Source organism: Mustela putorius, unplaced genomic scaffold (genome assembly GCF_011764305.1).
Source record: "Mustela putorius furo isolate JIRA1106 unplaced genomic scaffold, ASM1176430v1.1 tig00000196_pilon_pilon_pilon, whole genome shotgun sequence".
Classification (NCBI taxonomy): domain Eukaryota; kingdom Metazoa; phylum Chordata; class Mammalia; order Carnivora; family Mustelidae; genus Mustela; species Mustela putorius.
Window position 1 is genome coordinate 1,299,259 of NW_025421310.1, and position 21,422 is coordinate 1,320,680.

The 21,422-nt window shown below is 53.2% G+C and overlaps 1 protein-coding gene across 4 annotated transcripts in view; it reads right to left on the reverse strand.

Moving 5' to 3' along the window:
• The window catches only part of AKT2 (AKT serine/threonine kinase 2), a 45,621-nt gene that overhangs the window by 11,670 nt on the left and 12,529 nt on the right, over positions 1 to 21,422 (reverse strand). For 3 of the 4 annotated variants that reach the window (XM_045076814.1, XM_045076813.1, XM_045076812.1), the window contains 3 exons: positions 14,883 to 15,012; positions 6,179 to 6,307; positions 4,861 to 4,972 (listed from right to left, as the gene is read on the reverse strand). In XM_045076814.1, coding sequence (XP_044932749.1) covers positions 4,861 to 4,972; positions 6,179 to 6,307; positions 14,883 to 14,928 — 287 coding nt within the window. In that variant the 5' untranslated portion in view covers positions 14,929 to 15,012. Of the gene's footprint in view, positions 1 to 4,860; positions 4,973 to 6,178; positions 6,308 to 14,882; positions 15,013 to 15,727; positions 16,383 to 21,422 lie in introns of those variants that run through there. The other variant, XM_004776138.3, reaches the window with a different exon arrangement.

Consider the following 21,422-nt stretch of genomic DNA (forward strand, 5'->3'; position numbering starts at 1 on the left):
CCACTCCACGGCTTGTTGAGCCGGGCAGTCACTGCCACCAGAGGCCTCAGCTCACATCCGGAAGCTCCAGGTCTCAAAGTGGCCTGCTCACAGGAGATGCTGCTTCGTAAGACAGATGTACAAATGCTGCCAGTACCAACGCCAGGTGCTAGCACACTGGCCCTCCCCAGGCTGAGTCTGGGGGCCCCATAACCAATGTATGTCAGGCCCCCGAGGGCAGGGGTTTTGTCTGTCTGTGGTACAATGCGACACTTGAGTGGACACTCAGTAGGTACCTGGGGAACGAGCAAGCAAGGAGGCCAAAGCTCAAGTAGCCCCAGACCCGGTGCACACACAGGTCCAGTACACACTCACACAGCTGACACTAAGGCCCGGCGCACACGCAGGCAGGGCAGGACTGGCCTCTTCCCTCTCTGAGTCAAAGCCTCAGGCTGCCATTTCTCAACTTGTTTTAACCCATGACCTCTTTGGGACACAGTACAGTATAAATCCCTACCCCCACATTCCTGTTCCTATTTTTCAGTAACGGGAGGGGTGAGTACATCCCATGACAGGCTTTACCAGATCGCCATTGTCCTCCTAGAGATTTTTAAATGCTGACTTTAGGTGTAAGATTATGGACTAAAGACAAAACAAATCACCTGGGCACCACGGTGGCCCAGTTAGTTAGGCATCTGACTCTTCAGCCCAGGTCTTGATCTCAGGGTTGTGAGTTCAAGCCCTGCACTGGGCTCCATGTTGGACACGGAGCCTACTTTAAAAAAGAAAGAACGAACGAGAAAAGAAAAGGGTAAAAAACTCACCAATCTCCTAAGAGACATCAAAAAGAACAGAATACGTATGTATCTGACATATATGTACCCAGAGGAGCTGTCACATGAAAAAGCAAGTTAAAGCCTAGGACGCAGAGCGTGCCGTCAGCTCTGTTTATAAGGGAGAGGAACACAGTTGTCAACAGAAGCCTGGATGAATAAATGATGGCTTGTCCACACCACGGGAGCGCCGGCAGCAGCTCCAAGGGGCCTCTCTGGGCCGCAAAGCTGGCACTGAGGAGTCATGTGGGCTGGGGCTCAAACAGCAGCTCTGCCCCGAGGGCAAGCTCTCCCCTCCCCAGCAGAGCAGGGACACGGAGGCACAGATGAGCTGCTGTGTAGTGTAGGGAGCACAGTACTCAGGAAGGGTTTGACTCCAGGAAGGTATTCAAGATACCGGGCAAGGACTGGACCTAAACCCTCCACCTTGGCTCACGCTGCCCAGGTTCCCCAGGAGCCAAGGAACCCATAAACATGTAGGAGATTGTTCAGGGGTGACAGGGGCTCTCCCACCGCCAGACAAGCCCCCTCTCCTGTTCCAACTGGACCAAGACTACAAGGTTGCAGCACAGAATTCCGGAGAAAAAGCGAGGGCCTCTGTCCAGGCTACTCCTTAAGGGTTTGCAACACGGTGTCTGGGGCATAGGGGAGCTCCCACCCAGAGTTGGGGCTGCTGTGCCTTCTCGCCCTCAAAGGAGAGCCCCTAAGGGGACCACCCTCCTTCCCCAGAGACATGATGAGAAAACTAAGGGCTCCACAGACACCAGCCCCTTCCACACTCAACAACACTGGAGAGAGGGGGGCATTTCTGATTGGAAACTGAGACACACCGAGATAGAATCGCTTGTCGGGGTCACACACACACAAAGCTGAGACTCACAGTGGGCCCCTGCGCTCCTTCTGGCACCGTGCTGCTGTTCCCTGATGAGAGTAACAGCTCCCTTCCCAGATGCGGCCAGGGCCCTCCCACAGGAAGGCTCGGGGAGAAGGCACACATGCTGTGGAGCCCGGGCATGGGGCGGGGCGGAAAGCAGCCCGTTGGGAGTTCTGGCCCCGGCCACCATTTCGACCTCTCGAAATGGTGGACCTCCCCCACCAGAGAGCAAGAGGAACGCCACCGGCTTGCAGAGCGCACTACGGTCAGAAGCTGCGCGGGTGCTCTACGCACCTCAACTCAGGAGTCTGCCCACAGCCCTCCCAAGCAGGCACTGCCACTCAGCTCGCTCTCCAGACGAGGAGACAGGGGCCCAGGGATGCAAGCAGGCGCACACGACAGAGCCAGCCATCGAGAGTTGCAGGCCCCAAGCCCACCAGTCCCCACCACACTCAAAGCACCTTCCCCATTGACGGAGTACTTTCAAGGACCATCTCATCCCTCCTGTGGAGCCACCAGAGGCCCACTGGGAGGAGCCACGCTCCCCTGGGCAGCACTAGGCCAAGTGCAGATCAGCGTGGGAGCAGGGAGCTGGGCCCAGAGCTCAAGTGCACTGTGGACCAGCCCTGGGGCCCTGAGGGACCTCGCTTCTCAGGCCTCAATCTGCCTTCCATGCACCAGGATATGACACACGGGCTGAAAAGCACACTCTGGAGCCAATGGCCTGGCATGAATCCGAGGTCTGCCCCTTCCTGGTGGTGGTGCCAGGCCATCTGACTTTCCTGTGCCTCAGTTGGCTGACACGGAGAGCCGGGACGAGGGTCGTGCAAAATGAGCAGGAGACAGAGTGCATCGGGCAATGCCTGGCACGGAGCAAGTACCTCAGAAGGGGCCGCGGGGCACCCAGCCAGCCGGCAAACACTTCCCAAGCGCCCTCGGGGTGCCAGGCCTGTGTTCTGGCACTGAGGGTGCAGCCGGGAAGCCCAGGGTGTCTGCAGAAGGCCCACAGGCGCCTGCGTGGCTGGGGTGACAGACAGAGTGAACAGAGGAGACGAGAAGAGGAGGGAGGATGGGCCCAGAACACGCCGGGCTCCATGTGGCACTGGGTTAGGGATAGACGTGTTCAACCAAATGGCCCGGGAAGCTGTAACGGGTCCATGCAAACTGTGATGGGATCCAATTTCTGTGTTCCATCTGCAGCGGCAGTGGGGTGCGGGTCAGGAGCAGGGAGAGGAAGCATCAGGAGACTATGGCCGTCCTCCAGGCAAAGGGTGCCAGGTGGCAGAGGGGACGGAGGAGAGACAAGGCACCAGCAAGCGCAATTCCATGCAGGCAGCCTGGGCCGGCTGCTTCCTCGGGAGAAAACTAAGGGCTCCACAGACTCGAGCCCCTTCCACACTCAACAACACTGGACAGAGCGGGGACATTTCTGATTGGAAAGTGAGGCACACAGAGGTGTGTGCTCCCACAGCAGCCAAGGGCCCAGCTCCACTGTGCGAGTGACACAGCAGGGCCGCTACTGCGGCCTGAAGCAGTGTCTATCATGTTTAAGGAATTACAAGGAGACCAGTGTGGCTACAGTGAAGAAACTAGCCATAGAAAATGACTCTGCAGAGGAGACCAGATCACGGAGCACTGGGCAGAATATGGCATGAAGTGGGGCCCCTGGGTGGCTCAGTCTGTTAAGCGGCCAACTCTTGATCTCAGCTCAGGTCATGATCTCAGGGTCCTGAGTCTGAGCCCCGCACTGGGCTCCATGCTGGGTGTGGACCCTACTTAAAAAAAAAAAATGGTGCCTGGGTGGCTCAGTCAGTGGAGCACCTGATTCTTGATTTCAGCTCAGGTCATGATCTCAGCTCACAGTCGTGGGATGGAGCCCTACACTGGGGTCCATGCTCAGCACAGAGTCTGTCCCTGTCCTTCTGCTCCTCTCCCGACGTGCATGCTTTCTCCCTGCTCCCTCAAGTAAGTAAAATCTTAAAAAAAAAAATAAAAATAATGCGCATAAACTCTGGAGTTTACTCCCAGTGGAAGTAAAACCACTCAGAGTTCTCAGCAGAGAAATGACACAGTAAGATTTACATTGAAACGTCATAATAATCCGATGCACTATTAAATATACCTACTCAGACCAAACATCTCCAAACTTCTCTTGGAAAGAGCCAAAGAACAAACATTTTAGGCTCGGTAGGCCACAAGATCTCTGTTAGAACTATTCAACTCTGCCATCATAGGACAAAGCAGCCACGGACAATTTGTAAATGAACGGGCATGGTGTGTTTCAATAAAACTTTCTTTGCAAAAGCAGGAGGTTGGGCCCTTGTCTGCCAACCCTGCTCAGGACCTAATTTCTGGTTTACAGGAAATACAGGCACAGAGGAACAAAGTAAATGGTGCCAAAGGCAGTTAAGATAACACATCCCGAGAGCGAGACATTCTACAAGACAACTAGCCTGGCTAGTCCGGAGCAGGGAGGTGGGGTGGGGGTGAGAGACAGGTCTGAACGAGGTTAACCGGCCAAAGACACAACGAATACCCTGAAGGAATCCTGGCTTGAAAAACATTTTGAGGACAACCAGGGAAATTCAAGTAGACACAGACATGAAGAGATCACAAGTCCTGAGAATGGTCCCCTCAGCGGTGGTAACAACATCATGACTGTGTAGGAGAAAGTCCTCATTCTTAGCAGACACCTGCTGACGTGTGAAGGAGCAAAGTGTCAGAAGCGTGATCAGAAGTGCACAATTCAGCACAAAACAAACCAGATGAGGCCACTGTGGCAGAAGTGGGGCTGCTGAGTCTAGGTGCAGGGCACCTGCACGTTCGTCTCTTCGACTCTTCTCTCCACTTTCCAGCACATCTCAAACAAGGGGGGAGGGGTATCTGGGTGCCTCAGTCAGTTGGGTGTCTGCCTTCGGCTCAGGTCGTGATCCCAGGGTTCTGGGATCAAGCCCCGCACTGGGCTCTTTGCTCAGCGTCAAGCCTGCTTCCCCCTCTCTCTATCAGATAAACTTAAAAAAAAAAAACAACAACAACCTGCTTTCCAGCTCTCAGAAGGGCTGAGACAGGAAACTCCTAGGCAGGAGCCTAAGGGACTCTGCCACTCTGTGACCCTCCTCCTCACACTAAGCCAGGTCACTCTCAAAGGGCGGCCACACAGAGGCCCAAGCTCACCTCTCATCTGGAGAGTCTACATGGAAGGTCCTCTCGATGACCGTGGTCCACTGCAGGCAGCGTATGACAAAGGTGTTGGGCCGTGGTCTCTCAGTCTTCATCAGCTGGCATTCTGCGGACAGAGAGAGGGGACAGAGCCAGGAGGGTGAGGGGACAGCCCTGCTGGCCTGCAGCCCACATTCCCCAAACCACCCCCTGTGTGCCAGATGATACAGAGATACATCAGTGATGGAGTCGGCCTTGGCCCTCTCTGGGGCTCAAAGTCCAGTGTGTGTCGGGGAGAGGGACAGACCACCAGACGATGATAGCTCAGCGAGCAGAGCTGTGATGGGGGACACCCAAAAGGCAGCCACCCTGGCTCAGAGCTCAAGGGGTATCCCAGAGGAAGGAGCATCCCTGCACTGAGCCCTCAGAGAGAACTGAAGGCCAGTTTGGGGCATGGTAGGTAAACGGGACGAGAGGACACCCAGGGAAAAGTGCACAGGAAAGTGCTCGGGACAGGCTGACAGTTCAAGTGAGAAGCTGGCATGGGGCACAGCCACATCAGAGTCACAGAACACAAGGAGAGTGACCAGGACAGAGAAGGGACTGGAGTTGGATTCGGAGAGCATGGGTGGGAGTGGCCTTGGGTGCTGCTGTGGGAGAAGCCGGCACGGGGAGCTGGGTGGAAGAGGCTGGTGGTCGGGGCTGAGGAGCAGCAGGGGAGAAGGGGGTGCCTCTGAGATATTCTCAGGAGGTGGGACAATGAGGACATGGAGACCGATCCAGGTGGCAGGGGGTCGGGGGCAGGACTGTGGTTCTATGAGGACCAGGCAAGGGATTTGAGTCTGACAAGCTTTTACTGGCCAGGGTCCAGCGGGAGAAGACACCACTTGGGGTACCATGAAGGGGACGAAGGATGTAAAGTTGGCCCTGCGATCAGCTGAGCAGGGAGGCCATGCTGTCCATCTCGAGGTCAGAGGCACAGAGAAGTGGGCTGTTACCAGAGCGCAGGAAGGATGGCAGGCGCCTGACACCAACCAGCACCATGGGACCCGGCTGGCCGATTCAGAACCAGAGGCGGTGCTGCCTGGGGTGAGGGGCTGGGGGAATGCCTGGCTTCGCCCTTCTTCCTGCTCCCCACTGGCCACCAGTTCAGCCTTCCCACCCCAGGCCCAGCTGATACACAGTCGGGGCAGGTGGGAAGAGTGGGAAATGGAGCCGAGGGCAAGCAGGCTGTGGACAGGCCCACACCAAAGAAAGGCCAAGCCCCGTGGGCCGCCTGGGCCTGCCAGCGGTTGGTTCCCCAATCTCTGGCCTGGCGTGCCCTGAGACGCACCTGCGACAGAGAAGTTGTTCAGTGGGGGCAGGGTCTGATCAGGGGCATCAGGCCGCTCCTTGTAGCCGATGAAGGAGCCGTCACTCTTCAACAGGAAGTACCGGGGCCTCCAGGTCTTGATGTATTCACCTGAGCCGGGGCAGGGGGCAGGGAGAGTGGTCAGGGCAGGAGGCCCTGTGTCACAGCCACCTGCAAGGGCCCCCAGGCAGGAGGACGGCTGATGACAGGGCGGGGAGGAGAGTGCCCCTCCAGGCAGCCCCTGCTGATGCAGGCTGGGCCAGGCCAGGCGCTGGGCTTGGCCCCAGTGACCCAGAGGTCAGGCCTGGCAGGAAGGCGCCTGCTGCACTGCCCTGGGGCACCGGCTGCCTCCGCATGTGGCCAGCAGCAAGCCAGCCCGGCCGTCCCTGCCAGCGCGTGGCCCACTCCCAGGGGAGACCCGGGCTTCCAAGCACACACGCCCTGTGGCCCTGTAAGGCCAAATCCCACGGGCTGGCATGCACCAGGACAGCCGTGCAGGCGGATCAAATGTCACAACACCGTGCCAGGCAGGGTCTAACTGCTGCTGTGCCCTCTGAGTGCCCCTTGATTGCTTCCATTTGTTCGAACCATGAAAATCCAAGTGCCCTGTGTACACACGCCCTCATGGCGAGGACCCAGTCCCCAGAGGGCCGTGGAGAACTAAATTAAGACGGTGAAATATACCTGCAGAAAAACTTGTGCGTAAATGTCCACTGCAATATTACTCATAATTGTAAGAAGTGGAAACTGAAAGTCCGTCAGCTAACGAACAGAGACAACGTGGCGTATTCAGACAAGAGAACGGTACTTGGTCCTATGAAGAAGTTATCACTACACACTACATACAACCCGGAGAGACCATAATCTGTGCTAAATGAAAAAAGCTTGGGACCCACAAATGATGTTCCATTTGTATAAAATGTCCTGAGGAGGCAAATCTATAGGTGAAAAGCAGATCAGTGGCTGCCTAGGCCTGGGAGGGGGAAGTCTGGGGGGAGGTCGGAGGGAAATGGCCAAAGGGGAGTGAAAATGCTTTAAACTGACGGGCTGAGGCCTCCACAGCTCTGATGGCACCGAGGGCCACTGCAGTATACTTCAGATTCCTGAACTGTATGGTGTGCAAATTCTAGCTCAAGCTGTTAGAAATCATGAGATGGCAACCATAAGACATCCAGCTTGGGGCCCAACACACCACAGGCACTCAGTAAACACTTGTTATCTTCGGTCCCCTGTGCAAGCAAGCAAAACAAGACTGTGCCAGGTCCCGGCCCACATGGCACACAGGAGGCAGGCTTGCAGGGTGGGCTCTGAGCAGGGTGTGCTGTGTAGTCTCCAATAAATCGCTTCACTTCTCTGAGTCTTCGTCGAGGTATCCATTAACGATGACAATGATTAGGTAACACTCTAATGGTATTCTGTGTCAGGTGCTGCCCTGAGTATCTTTTAGGACTTAACTTAATCAATTCTTTTTAAAGATTTTATTTATTTATTTGACAGATAGAGATCACAAGTAGGCAGAGCAGCAGGCAGAGAGAGAGGAGGAAGCAGGCTCCCTGCTGAGCAGAGAGCCCGATGTGGGGCTCGATCCCAGGACCCTGGGATCATGACCTGGGCCGAAGGCAGAGGCTTTAACACACTGAGCCACCCAGGCACCCCTACTCAATTCTTTTTAATGTCAATACTAAATGACTCAATGTATACAAAGTTAAAAAACCAGCAAAATCCCAAATCCAACAGCACAAAGGAAGGATTATGCGACATGACCAAGTGGGTTTTATCCCAGGAATGCAAAGGTAGTTCAATTATGAAAATCAACTAATGTAATACACATTAACAGAACGGGGAAAAAAACCTACATGATCATTCCGACTGTGACAGAAAAATATTTGACAAAACCCGACATTCTTTCGTAATAAAAATACTTAGCAAACTAGGAATAGAAGAGAATTTCCTCCACATAATAAAGGGTATCTATGAAAAATCCATAGCTAACATCATTCAACGATGAAAGACTACAAACTTTCTCTTTAACATTGGGGAAAAAACAAGATGTCTACTGCTTTCACCACTGCTGTGGTGAAACACTACACTGGAAGTTCTAGCCAGAGACAAAGAAAAAGAAAGAAAAGGCACTGAACTTGAAAAGGAATAAATTAAACTATCTTTATTTGCAGAAATCACAAGGAAGCCACAAAGTAATGACAAGCTAATAAATGCGTCAAGATCAACACTTAAAAACCAGCTGTTGGGGGTACCTGGGTAGCTCAGTGGGTTAAGCCTCTGCCTTCGGCTCAGGTCATAGTCCCAGGGTCCTGGGATGGAGCCCCACATTGGGCTCTCTGCTCAGCAGGGAGCCTGCTTCCCTTTGCCTACTTGTGCTCTCTCTCTCTCTGTCAAATAAATAAATAAAACCTTAAAAACAAAAACAAAAACAAAAAACCAGCTGTTGTTTCTATACATTAGCAATGAACAATCCAAAAAGGGAATTTAAAAAAAATTCCACTTACACTTTGCACAAGGAGGCAAAAGATGCACACACTAAAAACTACAAAACACCGCTAAAAGAAATAAAAGCCCTAAACAAATGCAAAGATATCCTATGTTCATGGATCAGAAGACTTCATATATTAAGACGGCAACAATCCCCAAAGCGATCTACAGATTCAACAAAGCAAGGCACCTGTTAAAATTCCAACAACTCTTTTTGCAGAAATAGAAAAGTCAATCTTCATACTTCCCAATTTCAAAAACTTACTACAAAGCCACGGTAATCAAATTAGCGTAGTCTAAGGACAGATAAACCAATGGAACAGAACTGGGAGTCAAAAAATAAACCCACACATATGATTAATTTTCAACAAGAGTGCTAAGACCATTCTGTGGGGAAACAACAGTCTCTTCAACAAATGATGGGACAACAGGACATCCACCTGCAAAAGAACACAGCTGGCCTCCAGCCTCACACCATATACCATATACAAAAATTAGCTCAACATGGATCTACTTAAATATAAGAGCTAAAATGGTAAACTCTTAGAAGAATACATGGGGTAAGGTTTTATGACCCTGGATTTAGCAATGGATTCTTAGATATGACACCAACATTACAAGCACCAAAAGAAAAAAATAAAGTTAATCATTAAAAATAAAACTGATGTGCAAATGACATTATCAAGAAGATACATAGAGGGGCGCCTGGGTGGCTCAGTGGGTTAAAGCCTCTGCCTTCGGCTCAGGTCATGATCTCAGGGTCCTGGGATCGAGCCCCGCATCAGGCTCTCCGCTCAGCAGGGAGCCTGCTTCCCCCTCTCTCTCTGCCTGCCTCTCTGCCTACTTGTGATCTCTCTCTCTCTGACAAATAAATAAATAAAATATTTAAAAAAAAAAAAAAAAAGAAGAAGAAGAAGATACATAGATAAGCAGAATGGGTAAAAATATCTGCAAATCATAGCTCTGATAAGGGTCTAGTATCCAGAATATATAGAGTTCCTACAACTCAACAACAAAAAGATAAATAGCCCAATTAAAAAATGGGCAAAGAATGGGCATTTATCTAAAGATATAAAAATGGTCATCAAGCACTTGAGAAGATGCTCAACGTCATTAGTCATTAGCAAAATGCAAGCCAAAACCATGACGAGCTACCACCTCGTTCCAACTAGGAGGGCTGTAATTTAAAAAAGAAAACAGGCACCTGGGTGGCTCAATCAGTTAAGTGTCTGACTTTTTTTTTTTTTTAAGATTTTATTTATTTATTTGACAGAGAGTACACAAGCAGGGGCAGCAGCAGACAGAGAAAGCAGCAGGCTCCCTGGCTGAGCAGGAAGCCCGGTTCAGGGCTTGATCCCAGGACCCTAGGATCATGACCTGTGCCACCTAGGCGCCCCATATCTGACTCTCCATCTCAGCTCAAGTCATGATCTTAGGATGTGTGATGGAGCCCTGCGGAGCCTATTTAAGATTTTTTCTCTTCCTCTCTGTCCCCCTCCCTTCTAAAAAATTTAAAAATAACAAAAATAATAATAAAAGAGAAAGAACAGAACAGAAAAAGAAAAGTGCTGGTGAGGATGTGGGAGAAAGTGAAAGCCTTGGGCACTGCTGGTGGGAAGGTGAAGTGCTACAGCCCTCGGAAAAGTCTGGTGATTCCTTGAAAATTTTAAGTACAGAATACACTACAGATTAAAGAATATAGAACCCTGATGCATATATGCATAAATGCATATAATTAATCACACAGACTGCATTAGATTATAATTATAGAATATATGACCCAATTTATATAACCTGTACAAATACAGATTATAAATGCAGAATATATGATCCAGTGATTCCACTCCTAAGTCTGTATCCAAAAGAACTGAAAACAAGTAACTCAAATGCTTGTACACAAATGTTCAGAGCAGTTCTGTCCACAATAGCCAAAAGGCAGAAATAACCCCAATGTTCATCAGCTGATGTATGGAGAAACACCACATGGTATTTTCATACAGTGGAATGTTGTTTGGTCATAAGGAGGAAAGAAGTGCTGATCCAAGGTAAGATATGGACGAACCTTGAAGACATTAAGGTAAATGAAAGTGGAGCCAGACACAAAGGCCACCAACTGCATGATTCATTTGTAGGAAATGCCCATAATAACTAAATCCTTAGACACAGAAAACTATTACAACAAATCAGAGGCTGCCAAGAGCTGGGAGGATCAGGGAATCAGAAGTGACTGCTTAATAAGTACGGTGTTTTCTTTCAGGGAGATGAAAATGTTTTGGAACAAGACAGAGGTGATAGTTACACCATACTGTGAATGTACTAAAGGCTACTGAATTGTATACTTTATTTTCTTTTTTTTAAGATTATTTATTTATTTGACAGAGAGATCACAAGTACGCAGAGAGGCAGGCAGAGAAGGGGGGAGGGGGCAGGTTCCCTGCCAAGCAGAGAGCAGGATACAAAGCTCAATCCCAGGACCTGAGCTGAAGGCAGAGGCTTAACCCACTGAGCCACCCAGGTGCCCCTCAACTGTATACTTTAAAATGGTAAATTTTGTGTTATGCAAATTTTATCTCCATTTATTTTTTATTTTTTTTTAAAGATTTTATTATTTATTTGACAGAGAGAGATCACAAATAGGCAGAGAGGCAGGCAGAGAGAGAGAGAGAGAGGAGGAAGCAGGCTCCCTGCTGAGCAGAGAGCCCAACGCGGGACTCGATCCCAGGACCCCGAGATCATGACCTGAGCCGAAGGCAGCGGCTTAACCCACTGAGCCACCCAGGCGCCCCTATCTCCATTTAATTTTTTAAAAAGATTTTATTTATTTGCAATAGAGTGAGCATGAGCTTGGGGGGGGGGCAGTGGCAGAGGGAGAGGGAGAAGCAGACTCCTCACTGAGGTGGGGGTGGGGGAGACTGATGCGGGGCTTGATCCCAGGACACTGGGATCATGACCCGAGCCAAAGGCAGAGGCTTAACCCACTGAGCCACCCAGGCGCCCCTGTCTTGTTCTACATCTTGATCTGGACATCGGTTTTAGAGTGAGCTTATGATGCAGGCACTCACCTGTGAGAGAGAGAGAAAGAGAGAAAGAAAGAAAGAGAGAGAGAGGGAGAAAGAAACAAACAAACAAACTGAGGAGGAAAGGAGAAACATCCTCACAATAATCCCATTTTACAGATAAGAAAACTGAGTCCAGAGGCTCCATTACTTGCCTGAGGCTCACAGGGATTCACTAGGAGAGCTGGGATTGGAATTCAGGTTTGCTCCACCCAGTCTCCCCTCTTGACCACTACACTGCCTACCTCAAAACTGGCAGGCAGGAGCTGGCCTGGTGGGGGCTGGCAGACTGTATGCTGAGGCCATGTCAGAAAGAAGACCAGCACAGGGCATGAGGGACTCCAAGAGTCATGCTCTCACTTTGCCGATTCCTTGAGCAGACCCTGCTCAGCGAGAGGTAGCTTGTGGACCAGGCCTTGAGAGCACCGGGTTCAGGAGGCAGAGGGTAAGTCTTTGCTGAATCTCGGGGTATATCAGTCTTCCTGCCGAGCCTCCCAGGGCAGCTATGGAAGACGGCACCACCTCCCAGGGCAGCTATGGAAACACAGTAAAACTGGACTTGCCTAGAGTAGAGCCTCGTGCCTGGCACCAAAGAGGGACATGGCAAACTAGGGCTCCATTATTCTTAGCCACCAGAAGTGGGGTGAGATGGCACAGGTGCCCATCTGCCCTTGCCCACCTCTGCTCAGAATGGTGGACTATGGCGGGGAGGGGGGTATGGTGCCTGCCTGGCTGTCTTTAGAACATTTGACTCTGGATCTTGGGGTCAGGAGTTCAAGCCCTAAGTTGGGCCTAGAGCTTACTTAAAAAAAAAAAAAAGAAGAAGAATAGCAGGCAGTGGGAGGCCCCAGAGCACCCTGCATCTGTGTGGGCAAACCCAAGGTGGGTACATCCCAGCCAGGCCATCTGAGTAGCTCATCTGGGCCCTGGCAGCATGAGTGGAGGTGCTGACGGCATAAGAGGGGCCGAGACCCACATTTAATACCGTTGGCAGCCCTAGACCAGACACAAGTTCCCAGCCTGGCAATAGCTCTCTGGCCGCTTCCAGAGCTCCTTGCAGCCCAGCCCAGTGAGCGACCAGCCTGGGGACAGTAAGGAGCTGAGACCCTGGCAACACCCTAACACCCTCATACCACCCGCACACGATCCCTATCATTCTGTCAGCAATCAGTTACTGAGCACCTGTTGCATGCCAAGAACTCTCCTAGGCCCTGGGGTTACCACAGTAAATAGCCAGATAACAATCCCTGCCCTCAGAGAACTGAGTAGATCAGAGGCCTGGGCTGTTAACCCATTTTACAGATGTGAAACCAAGGCTCAGAGAGGTAACAGAGCTTGCTCAGAGTCACCAAGAGGAAGTGGCAGAGCCAGGATTAGAACTCTGACATCTGCCAAGGTTCAGAAAGTTCCACTGACAGCCCCAAACTCATGGGCACCCCAGGCAAGTACAGTCAAGGTGCCTCAAATACCATCCCTGCCTGGAAAGGTCAGTGAGAAACAGGTCTCCCCTGCCCAGTCTGATGGTGGAGGCTTGGCCCTGGGGATCACTTCCATCCCTCCTCACTGCTCTGTGTCTGCAGACTGGGACAGGGCAGAAGGAGAGGGCACTTCTGGTTCTCACGGGACTGGCCCCATTGGCCTCCTTACCTCTTCAAACACGTCTGGCCCACTCCCTCTCTGGCCTCACGGCTGCCCTCTCCTACCCCAGGTAGCCGTGGGGCTCACTCCCTGCAATTCCACAGGTCATTATCAAATACCCCTTCTCAGTGAGGCTATACCTGATCACCTTGTTTACGACAGCTCCCCCTGCTTCCTCCCACATCCCTTCTCCTGCTGCACCACTGTTCTCCATGCCCCTTACCACCACTGCAAGCACTAGTCCCCTCAGGTGCCACCCACCCTCCCTACTGAATGTAAGACGTCAACACGAGAAGGGCAACTTTCGCCTGCCTGGTCCACTGCCGAGTCGCCAGTGCCTGGAGCACAGAAGCCGCTCAGTACGAGTCTGCTGACTAAATGGGGGTGCACAGAAAGCAGCGACCACCAGGTGTGGGCCCCTCCCTCCCTAGGAGAAGGTCCATAGAAGCTGGACAGTCTGCCTCCTTCATTCCACAGCGCCTGGACGGCTGCCCCCTCAAGCAGGGAGCTCCACGCTTCTGGGGGACAGGAGGCCTGGGCTCTAATAGTGTAGTCCGTTAGGCTCCTCACTGTCGATGACTTCATTTCTCCGGGCTTCAACTGCCCAGCCGTACAAGCAGACGAGGCCAGGCCCAGCTCCCGGCGTCCTGGGCTCAGATCGCCTGCAGGGTTAATTAAAGCCAAGGTCCTTCCCATGGCCTCCAGGGCTCAGCATGGTCGGATGCCACATCCAGATAGGCCTTGCTCTCCCCACTCCAGCCAGCCCGGCCAACTCAACCAGGTACACTCTTGCCTTCGTCCCTGCTGTCCTGTTCCCTAGGACAGCCTTGCCCAGCTATGTGTGTCTCACTCCTTGGCCTCCCTCCACCCTCTCCCCTCCCACCCGGGGCCTCCACCACTGTCCCCTCCTCAGAAAGGCTCGCCCTCAAAATCCCTACTGCTCATAAGAACACTCCTCACCACCTGACATTGTATGCCTGCTTCTCTGTTTGGTGTCCTCAGCCCCCACTAAAATGTAAACTCCATGAGGGCACATGTCCCAGGAGCCTGGGAGCCCAGGACAGCCTGGCAGACCACACATACTCAGTAGGAACACAATGAATGAATATTGAGTACTGCCTCACTGTGTTACTTAGGTCAAGAGACTTCCCTTCCCTGAGCCTCAGTTTCCTCATCTATAAAACGGGGCTATGACTTGGACGACAGATGCAGAGGCAGATTTGAGACTTGGCCCCTGGGGGCTTATACAGAGTGTCCAGCAAGGTCGGGGGACTGAGCCCCAGACAGATTTGCAGCTCCCCAGGCTGCTGCTGAAGGATTCCATGAAGTGGGCTTGTGAGGAGCAACTGACCTGGGCAGGCAGGTCGGTCTCAGCAGCATGGCTCCTTGGGCCATAAGGACCCTGTCCCTCTGCCTCCCTGGGCAGAGGGCACCAGCTGCCAGGAGGAAAGCCCAGGCAAGAGGGGAGAGATGCAATCCAGTAGACAAAAGCAGCCCCTTACCACGCTTGTGGAGCCAGCCTTCTTTGATGACAGACACCTCGTTCATGGTGGCAGTGTGACACGCTGTCACCTAGCTTGTGACAGCTCAGGGCAGCAGGACATGCAGGAGGCGCGGTGGACAGAACACAGTCTGCAAGACAAGAGAGGAGCTTGTGAACGCCAGGGGGACTCAGCCGCAGCCCCTGCCCTCAGGCCAGCCAGGCTCTGGCCCCTCTGGCTGCTTGGCCGGCACTGCACGAAGTGGAGTCAAGGAGGGTAGGGAGCCCTGCCCACTTGGCCCAGACCAAGGGGAAAGATGTGGCCTCGTCCTCAGGGACTCCAACTGGGGGTTGGGGGCAGGGGGAGCATGACCCAGCTCTCAGAGCCTTACTCTGGAGGGAACAGAGCTCCCTGGCCTCCTCCAGCCTCCCTGAGCCGAGGCAGTCCTGCCACAGCCTGCCATCACTGCGCACTGGGCGGGAGGGAAGGCGCAGTGGCCCCACCCCGTGTCACTCCCGGGCCCCCACATTAAGGTAACCTGGGATGAATCAGACAGCGCTGGGCACCTGAGGGAGCGCTCAAAGCCACCAGCATCTGCCTGCCACCCCCAACCCAGACACACACATACACACACACACACACACACGCACACACACGCGCGCGCGCACACACACACACTGCACACTCTTTCTCTGCCCCCTCCCCTCCTTTCAGCCTAGCACCCTTAGCAAACCAAGTATCCCCCACCCCCTGTGCCAAGCCACCCTACGTCACTCCCTCAGCCTCAGTCCCCTCTTTGCCCCACCAGATGACTGAGGGAAGACAAGTCTCCGACGGTCAGTACCTCGAACAAGACAGCAACCTACTGTGTATGCACTTGTCTGGGGCTTAGGAGCCAGTCCTGGGGGCTCAACCAAGGCCCTGGTCCTTTCCCCAGGACCTCCACTTCCGTCCTCAGGAACCAGCAGCCGACAGACTGACAGACGCCGAGGCCGCTGCTTCGTCTCAGGTTCCCAGGGTGGAAGGGAGAAGGGCGGGAGGCAGCCGCCCGCTGGGCCCCTACCTGGAGCCACAGGCCTGGAAAGGGGCCATGGAGCCCAAGGCGCCTTTTGCCTTTCCTGGGGCTGGGGTTATTTGCGGACAGCAGGTCAGGAGCTACAGCGGCCCCCAGAGAAGTGGCAGCTGGCTCTAGGGACACCATGGGCATCAGCTTTCGCTCATGCCCCAGGGGAGCTGGCGACCGGACGCACTACTGCCTGGCATGTGACGGTGGCAGGCTGCCCAGGCCCAGGCAGGGAAGGGAGGTAAGTGGGAGGAAGCGAAAGGAAAGACAAGATGGACAGTGGCAGGGAAGTAAACAGCGGGGGTGAGAAATCACGTTCTGGACTCCGAGCCGCCAAGGCAGGGCCAGGAGCAGTAGAGGGGGCCCCCGTGCGCAGTAGGCAGGACCAGCCCCAAGGGGCTCACGCTCCGTGGAAAGAACACACGTGGACAGAACACCCAGGACGCAGAGCCTGAAGATCCCAGCAGCCTGCGCTTCCACCTCCAATGTGACCAGTCCCGGCACCTGCCCCGCCTCTCGCCCCGCCTCCTGCCCCACCTCCCGCCCTCCCAGTGGCCCGGCTCACTGGCTCCCGTCCAGGTCCAGTGCTGTCCTCGCCCTTGCCCTGGAGGGCCTCCCTCACCCCCTCCCTAGACTTCCCACTCCCTTATCCCTCCTTTTGATCTGTCCCCATTCACCAGGCAGACCCCTCAAATCTGACCTTGTCCTTCCCCCACTCAAAACCCTTCTGTGGCTTCCCGCTGGCCTCGGGAAAGAGCCGAGCTCCCTCGCTTGGGATTCAAGGCCTTTCAGGACTTGGCCTCTGCTGACCTTCACGCCAACTGCCTCCTGCCCCTGCTCAGGCCAGCAGTCCCCACTGTCCCTCCACCTGCTTCCTGACACCTCTCCCAATTGCCCTGGCCTTCTGCCTGGGCTCTGAGTCTCTGCTTTCAACCCTGAGACTCCATCTAAATCTGGCCCTGTCCCTCCAGGTTAAAAATCCTTCTGGGGTTCCCCAGTGTGCTCACAGAACAAAGTCCCTTCCAGCATGAGTCCAGTGTCACCTAGAAAGCTATGACCATGACAACGACTATAGCTGGTACTCCGTCTGTCTCCAGCTCCTCCTCCCAACACCCCTCTCTCTAACCAGGCTTCTGTTTCTCTGGCCTGTCCCTCTGGCCTCCATCCCCTATACCTTCTATGGGTTCTCCCTTCTCCTTTTGAGGTCTCAGCTGAAACAAAGCCTCTTCCAGGAAGCCTTCCTGACCTCAGAGCCTAGATGCCCTCTGTGCACCTCCTTAGCCAATTCTCCCGACACCTACTCAGTGCTCATCTAGTGGATGAGCGCAGCATCTGGGTATCTGCCAAGTGCATAATGAATGAACCGTGTCTCCCCAGCCCAGGACCAGACAAAGCCATGGAAACATTTCCAGGGTCTATTCACGCCACCAATCTCCTCTGAGCATATCCTAAGCTCCAGACAACCAGAGGGGTCCCAGAGATAAATCATGAGGAAGACACAGTCCCTGCCTTAGTGAAGCTCAGGCCTGGCTAGAGGTGGTGGGAAGTTCAGGGGTCTTCCCCTGACGCAGGGGCTGGCACTGCGCTCTCCCCAGTACCAGCTCGATTCAGAAGTTCCAAAGAAGCCAGATGGAGAACCTGAGTCCTAAGGAAGGGTGGATGTGGAAAGACAGAACCAGGGGCCTGGCGTCCAATCTCGGGCTCCCCTCCCATCCCCAGCCTGATGACTTCACTTCGGTGTTTCTGCGTGTCTTGGGATAGTTGGTAGCTTGGCCTACTGCCTGGCCTGGCCCCCGGGGAACAGCCAAACACGTGGGTGAGTGCTCAAACACACAGCTGCCGTGGTCTGAGAGAAGCAAAGGCAGCCAAGTGTGGCCAAGAGTGGTCAGGGTCGCAGAGTCTGAGAGCTGCTGCCAGCCGGCCCTCCTGAACAATCACAACTGCCCCACCGGAAGGGCAGTGACCATGCTCAGGGGAGGGCAGAAGCTCAGAGAGTAGAAGCCATTTACCTTGGGTCTCCCTGCTGAGGAAGGCGTGAGCCCTGGCCACTGCTCAGCACCTGGGGCCACTTTCTACATTCTCATTTCGGCATCTAGAGAGCCAGCAACAGCTTGAACGAGGGCAGGGGAGGAACTGGAAGACCCCCTGTGCCCCTCCCAGACCCCACCCCGTCCTCCCACTGAGGAGTCTCTGACGTGGCCCTGGAGTGATGAAACACCAGGCACTGAAGCCAAGAGGATGGCCTGCTCCCCAGGGAGCTGCCGGCAGAGGCCGCCCAGGCAGGAGGGCAGAGAATGGCCTCTGGAAGCCAGTGTCAGCATGCAGGGGCCTGCCCCGGCCACTGGCCCACAGGCAGCACACCCCATGGCAGGAAGGGCCTACATGGCCCCATCCCCACTTGCCACTTCCTTGAGTGTTGGGGCCCAAGTCAGCCAAGGGCCTGGGCCAGAGCTGCAGCCTGTAAGCTCGAGGTGAGCTCCCTGGGAGGCAAGGCGAAAAGGGCAAGGCCACTTCACAAGACAGGACACCCACACTACTAAGGAACACATACAATCTCATTATTTAAAGAGAAATGCCAAGTAAAATCATGTACCAGGATGGGTGAAATTTTAAAAACTAACAATGCCAAGTGTTGACAAAGACACAAATGATTACTGGTGGAAGTGTAAAATGGTTCACCTGCTAAGGAAAATTGCTTGGCAGTAAAAATTAAAACTCAGTACGCGCCCACACTCCAGGACCAGCAATTCCACAACCCAACACGACAGAAAGGAGTGTTTGTTTAGCAAGGGACCTACACTAGAATGTTCACAGCAGCAATACTCACAGTAACCCCTGAATTGGAAGTAGACCAAGTGTCTACCCACAGGAGAGTGAATAAACAAACGGAGGTAAATTCATACAGCAGAACGTTCCTCCACTCACTACCAACACATACAACAGGGACAAAGCCTAAGAAGGTTACTATGAAATAAATGAAATAAGCCAGACACACAACAACACATCAGTCATGGGTCCATTCACAGTAAGTCTGGAACAGGCACCACCACCACACTATATGTTTGGGGTGCCTTTCTCACTTATAAAACTATGCTAAATGCCAAGGAACCAAATCCGTGAACGTCAGGAGAGTGGGTATCAGGAGTACCGGAGGGGGAACTTCCAGGAGCTGACCGTGTTCTGCTGTAGACAAACCGGGCTCTTCTCGTTAGCTATTTGTTATACTGCACCACACAAAATGGGCTTAACATATCTTTCTGTATCCTATGACAAAAAAATAACTATAAAGAAAGAACCTAGCTTTGAGAGTCCAAAAAATGCGGGGATCCAAAGTCAGGCGCCTGGCTTCCAGGGCTCGTCCTTCCCAAAGCTGATGTGCCTGCATTTTCCCCTCAAGAAGGCTGGGTTAGGGCGCCTGCCTTTGGCTCAGGTCATGGTCTCAGGATCCTGGGATCGAGCTGGGATCCAGCCTGGGATCAGGAGCCTGGGATCAGGCTCTTAGCTCAGCAGGAAGCCTGCTTCTCCCTTTTCCGCTGCCTCTACCTGTCACTTCCCTGCTCATGCTCATTTGTCTACAAATAAATTAAAAAATCTTAAAAAAGAAGAAGGAGGAGGAGGCTGGGTCACCAGTGAGGAAGGAGGAGGTCTGGAGGATCTGACTTTCACCCCCAGGTTTTCTGGCTTCCAGGCTATGCAGTGACAGGCAGGTGACACCTCGCCCTGTGTGACTGCAGAGCTTCCCTCCATACAACAATCCTGCTGGAGAAGGGCCATGAGAAGGGCCATGGCCCCACGGTGTGGGGAGTGGGCTAGAGGGAGGGGAGGGGATGTCTAGCTCTGCAGAAAAGACAGCTGAACAGAGATGAAGATCACTGCTCTCGGTGGTCACTGAGCAGGGATGGGGGAAGGCGACAGGACAGGGGTCCCCAAGGAGACTCTGAGCACTCTAGCAAGCTTTTATTGGCCTCAAGAGCTGCCGAATACACAGGTGTCACTGACCTACTGCACCGTAAGGTCTCAAACTCAAATAAACTCAAAAAGCTTATTTTAGGGGCGCCTGGGTGGCTCAGTGAGTTAAAGCCTCTGCCTTCGGCTCAGATCATGATCCCAGGGTCCTGGGATCGAGCCGCACATCGGGCTCTCTGCTCAGCAGGGAGCCTGCTTCCCTTCCTCTCTCTCTCTCTCTCTCTCTCTGCCTGCCTCCCTGCCTACTTGTGATCCCTGTCTATCAAATAAATTAATAAAATCTTTTTTAAAAAAGTTTATTTTAAAACTTCTTTAAGGTATTTGTATTCCCATCTATCTGACTCACGGGTGTTATTATTGCTCAATGGTTTCCAAACTGTAACTCCTTGAGAAGCTTCAACTCACAAAGCCAGAGTCAGATCTGTGAGAAGCAACTCACAGGGCGAGGCAGGGCCGCCAGTTGGGGAAGGCCCTCATGGCAGCCCTGGGCAGGGTCCTTCCAAACCTATTTCCTCATCTGTAAAATTAGGGTTGTGTGGTTCCTACTGCTTGGAGAGGGGGAGGGAGGGTTGTGAAGCCTCACTGAGCTCTAGCACTTCTGTCCTCACCCCTCCTATAGTCTGGGACCTTGGGACCATCCCAGTTAGAGCCCATCCCTCCTGTGCTCAAACCCTCCAGTGTCCCCATCTTACCCCGAGTAAAAGCCAGAGTCCTTACAGGAACCCTAGGACCCTATGAGGTCTGCATGGTTTCCCCTTTACTTCTCCAAATACACTCCATTTCAGCAGGGCCTAGGCCTATGGCTCCTCCAACACACCAGGACATCCCTACCTCAGGGCCCTTGCACCTGCTGCCCCCTTGGTCGGAATCTGAAGGGCCCTAACCCCTTTCCTCAGCCTCTACTCACATGCCTTTCTTCGAGAAGCCTTCCAAAGCAGCAAAAAGGGAGCATCCATCCTACCTCCCATCACCCTTTATTTTTCTCCATACCTCTCCTTACCCTTTATTTTTCTTTGTAAGCATATCTCATGGCTGATGTGACCACTTACTTATTAACCCGTTTATTGTTGACCTCTCCCCACTATGATGTCAGCATGGTAAGAGGAGGGCCCCTGGCCTGTCTTGGACCCTCCTGGGTCCTCTGAGCCTTGCAAGGCGCTGGGTAAACAGTGGGCACTTAAAAAGTTATTTGTGGAATGAATGTGCACAGAGTGAAGCCCTGTGCCCAGAACAGACTAAAGTTAGTTAGATTCCTTTACTTACCACTTGTCATGTCCTTTTTTCCTCTGCCCCCCACCCCCACCTGGTTTTCTACGCCAGATAGCACAGATGGCATAAGGGACGCAGGAGGAGAGGCCGAGGCTCCTGGAGCTGGAGACAGCAGGGTGCGGCTCTTCCCAACGCTACAACCCCGCAGGGGCTTCCACCATCTGCCCTCTAATCTGCACTTTCGCTACAGCTCCCTGAGGAGGAGATGTATGTATGCTCAGGAGATGAATGCAAAGACAACAGGAACCTGTCTTTCAACAGGC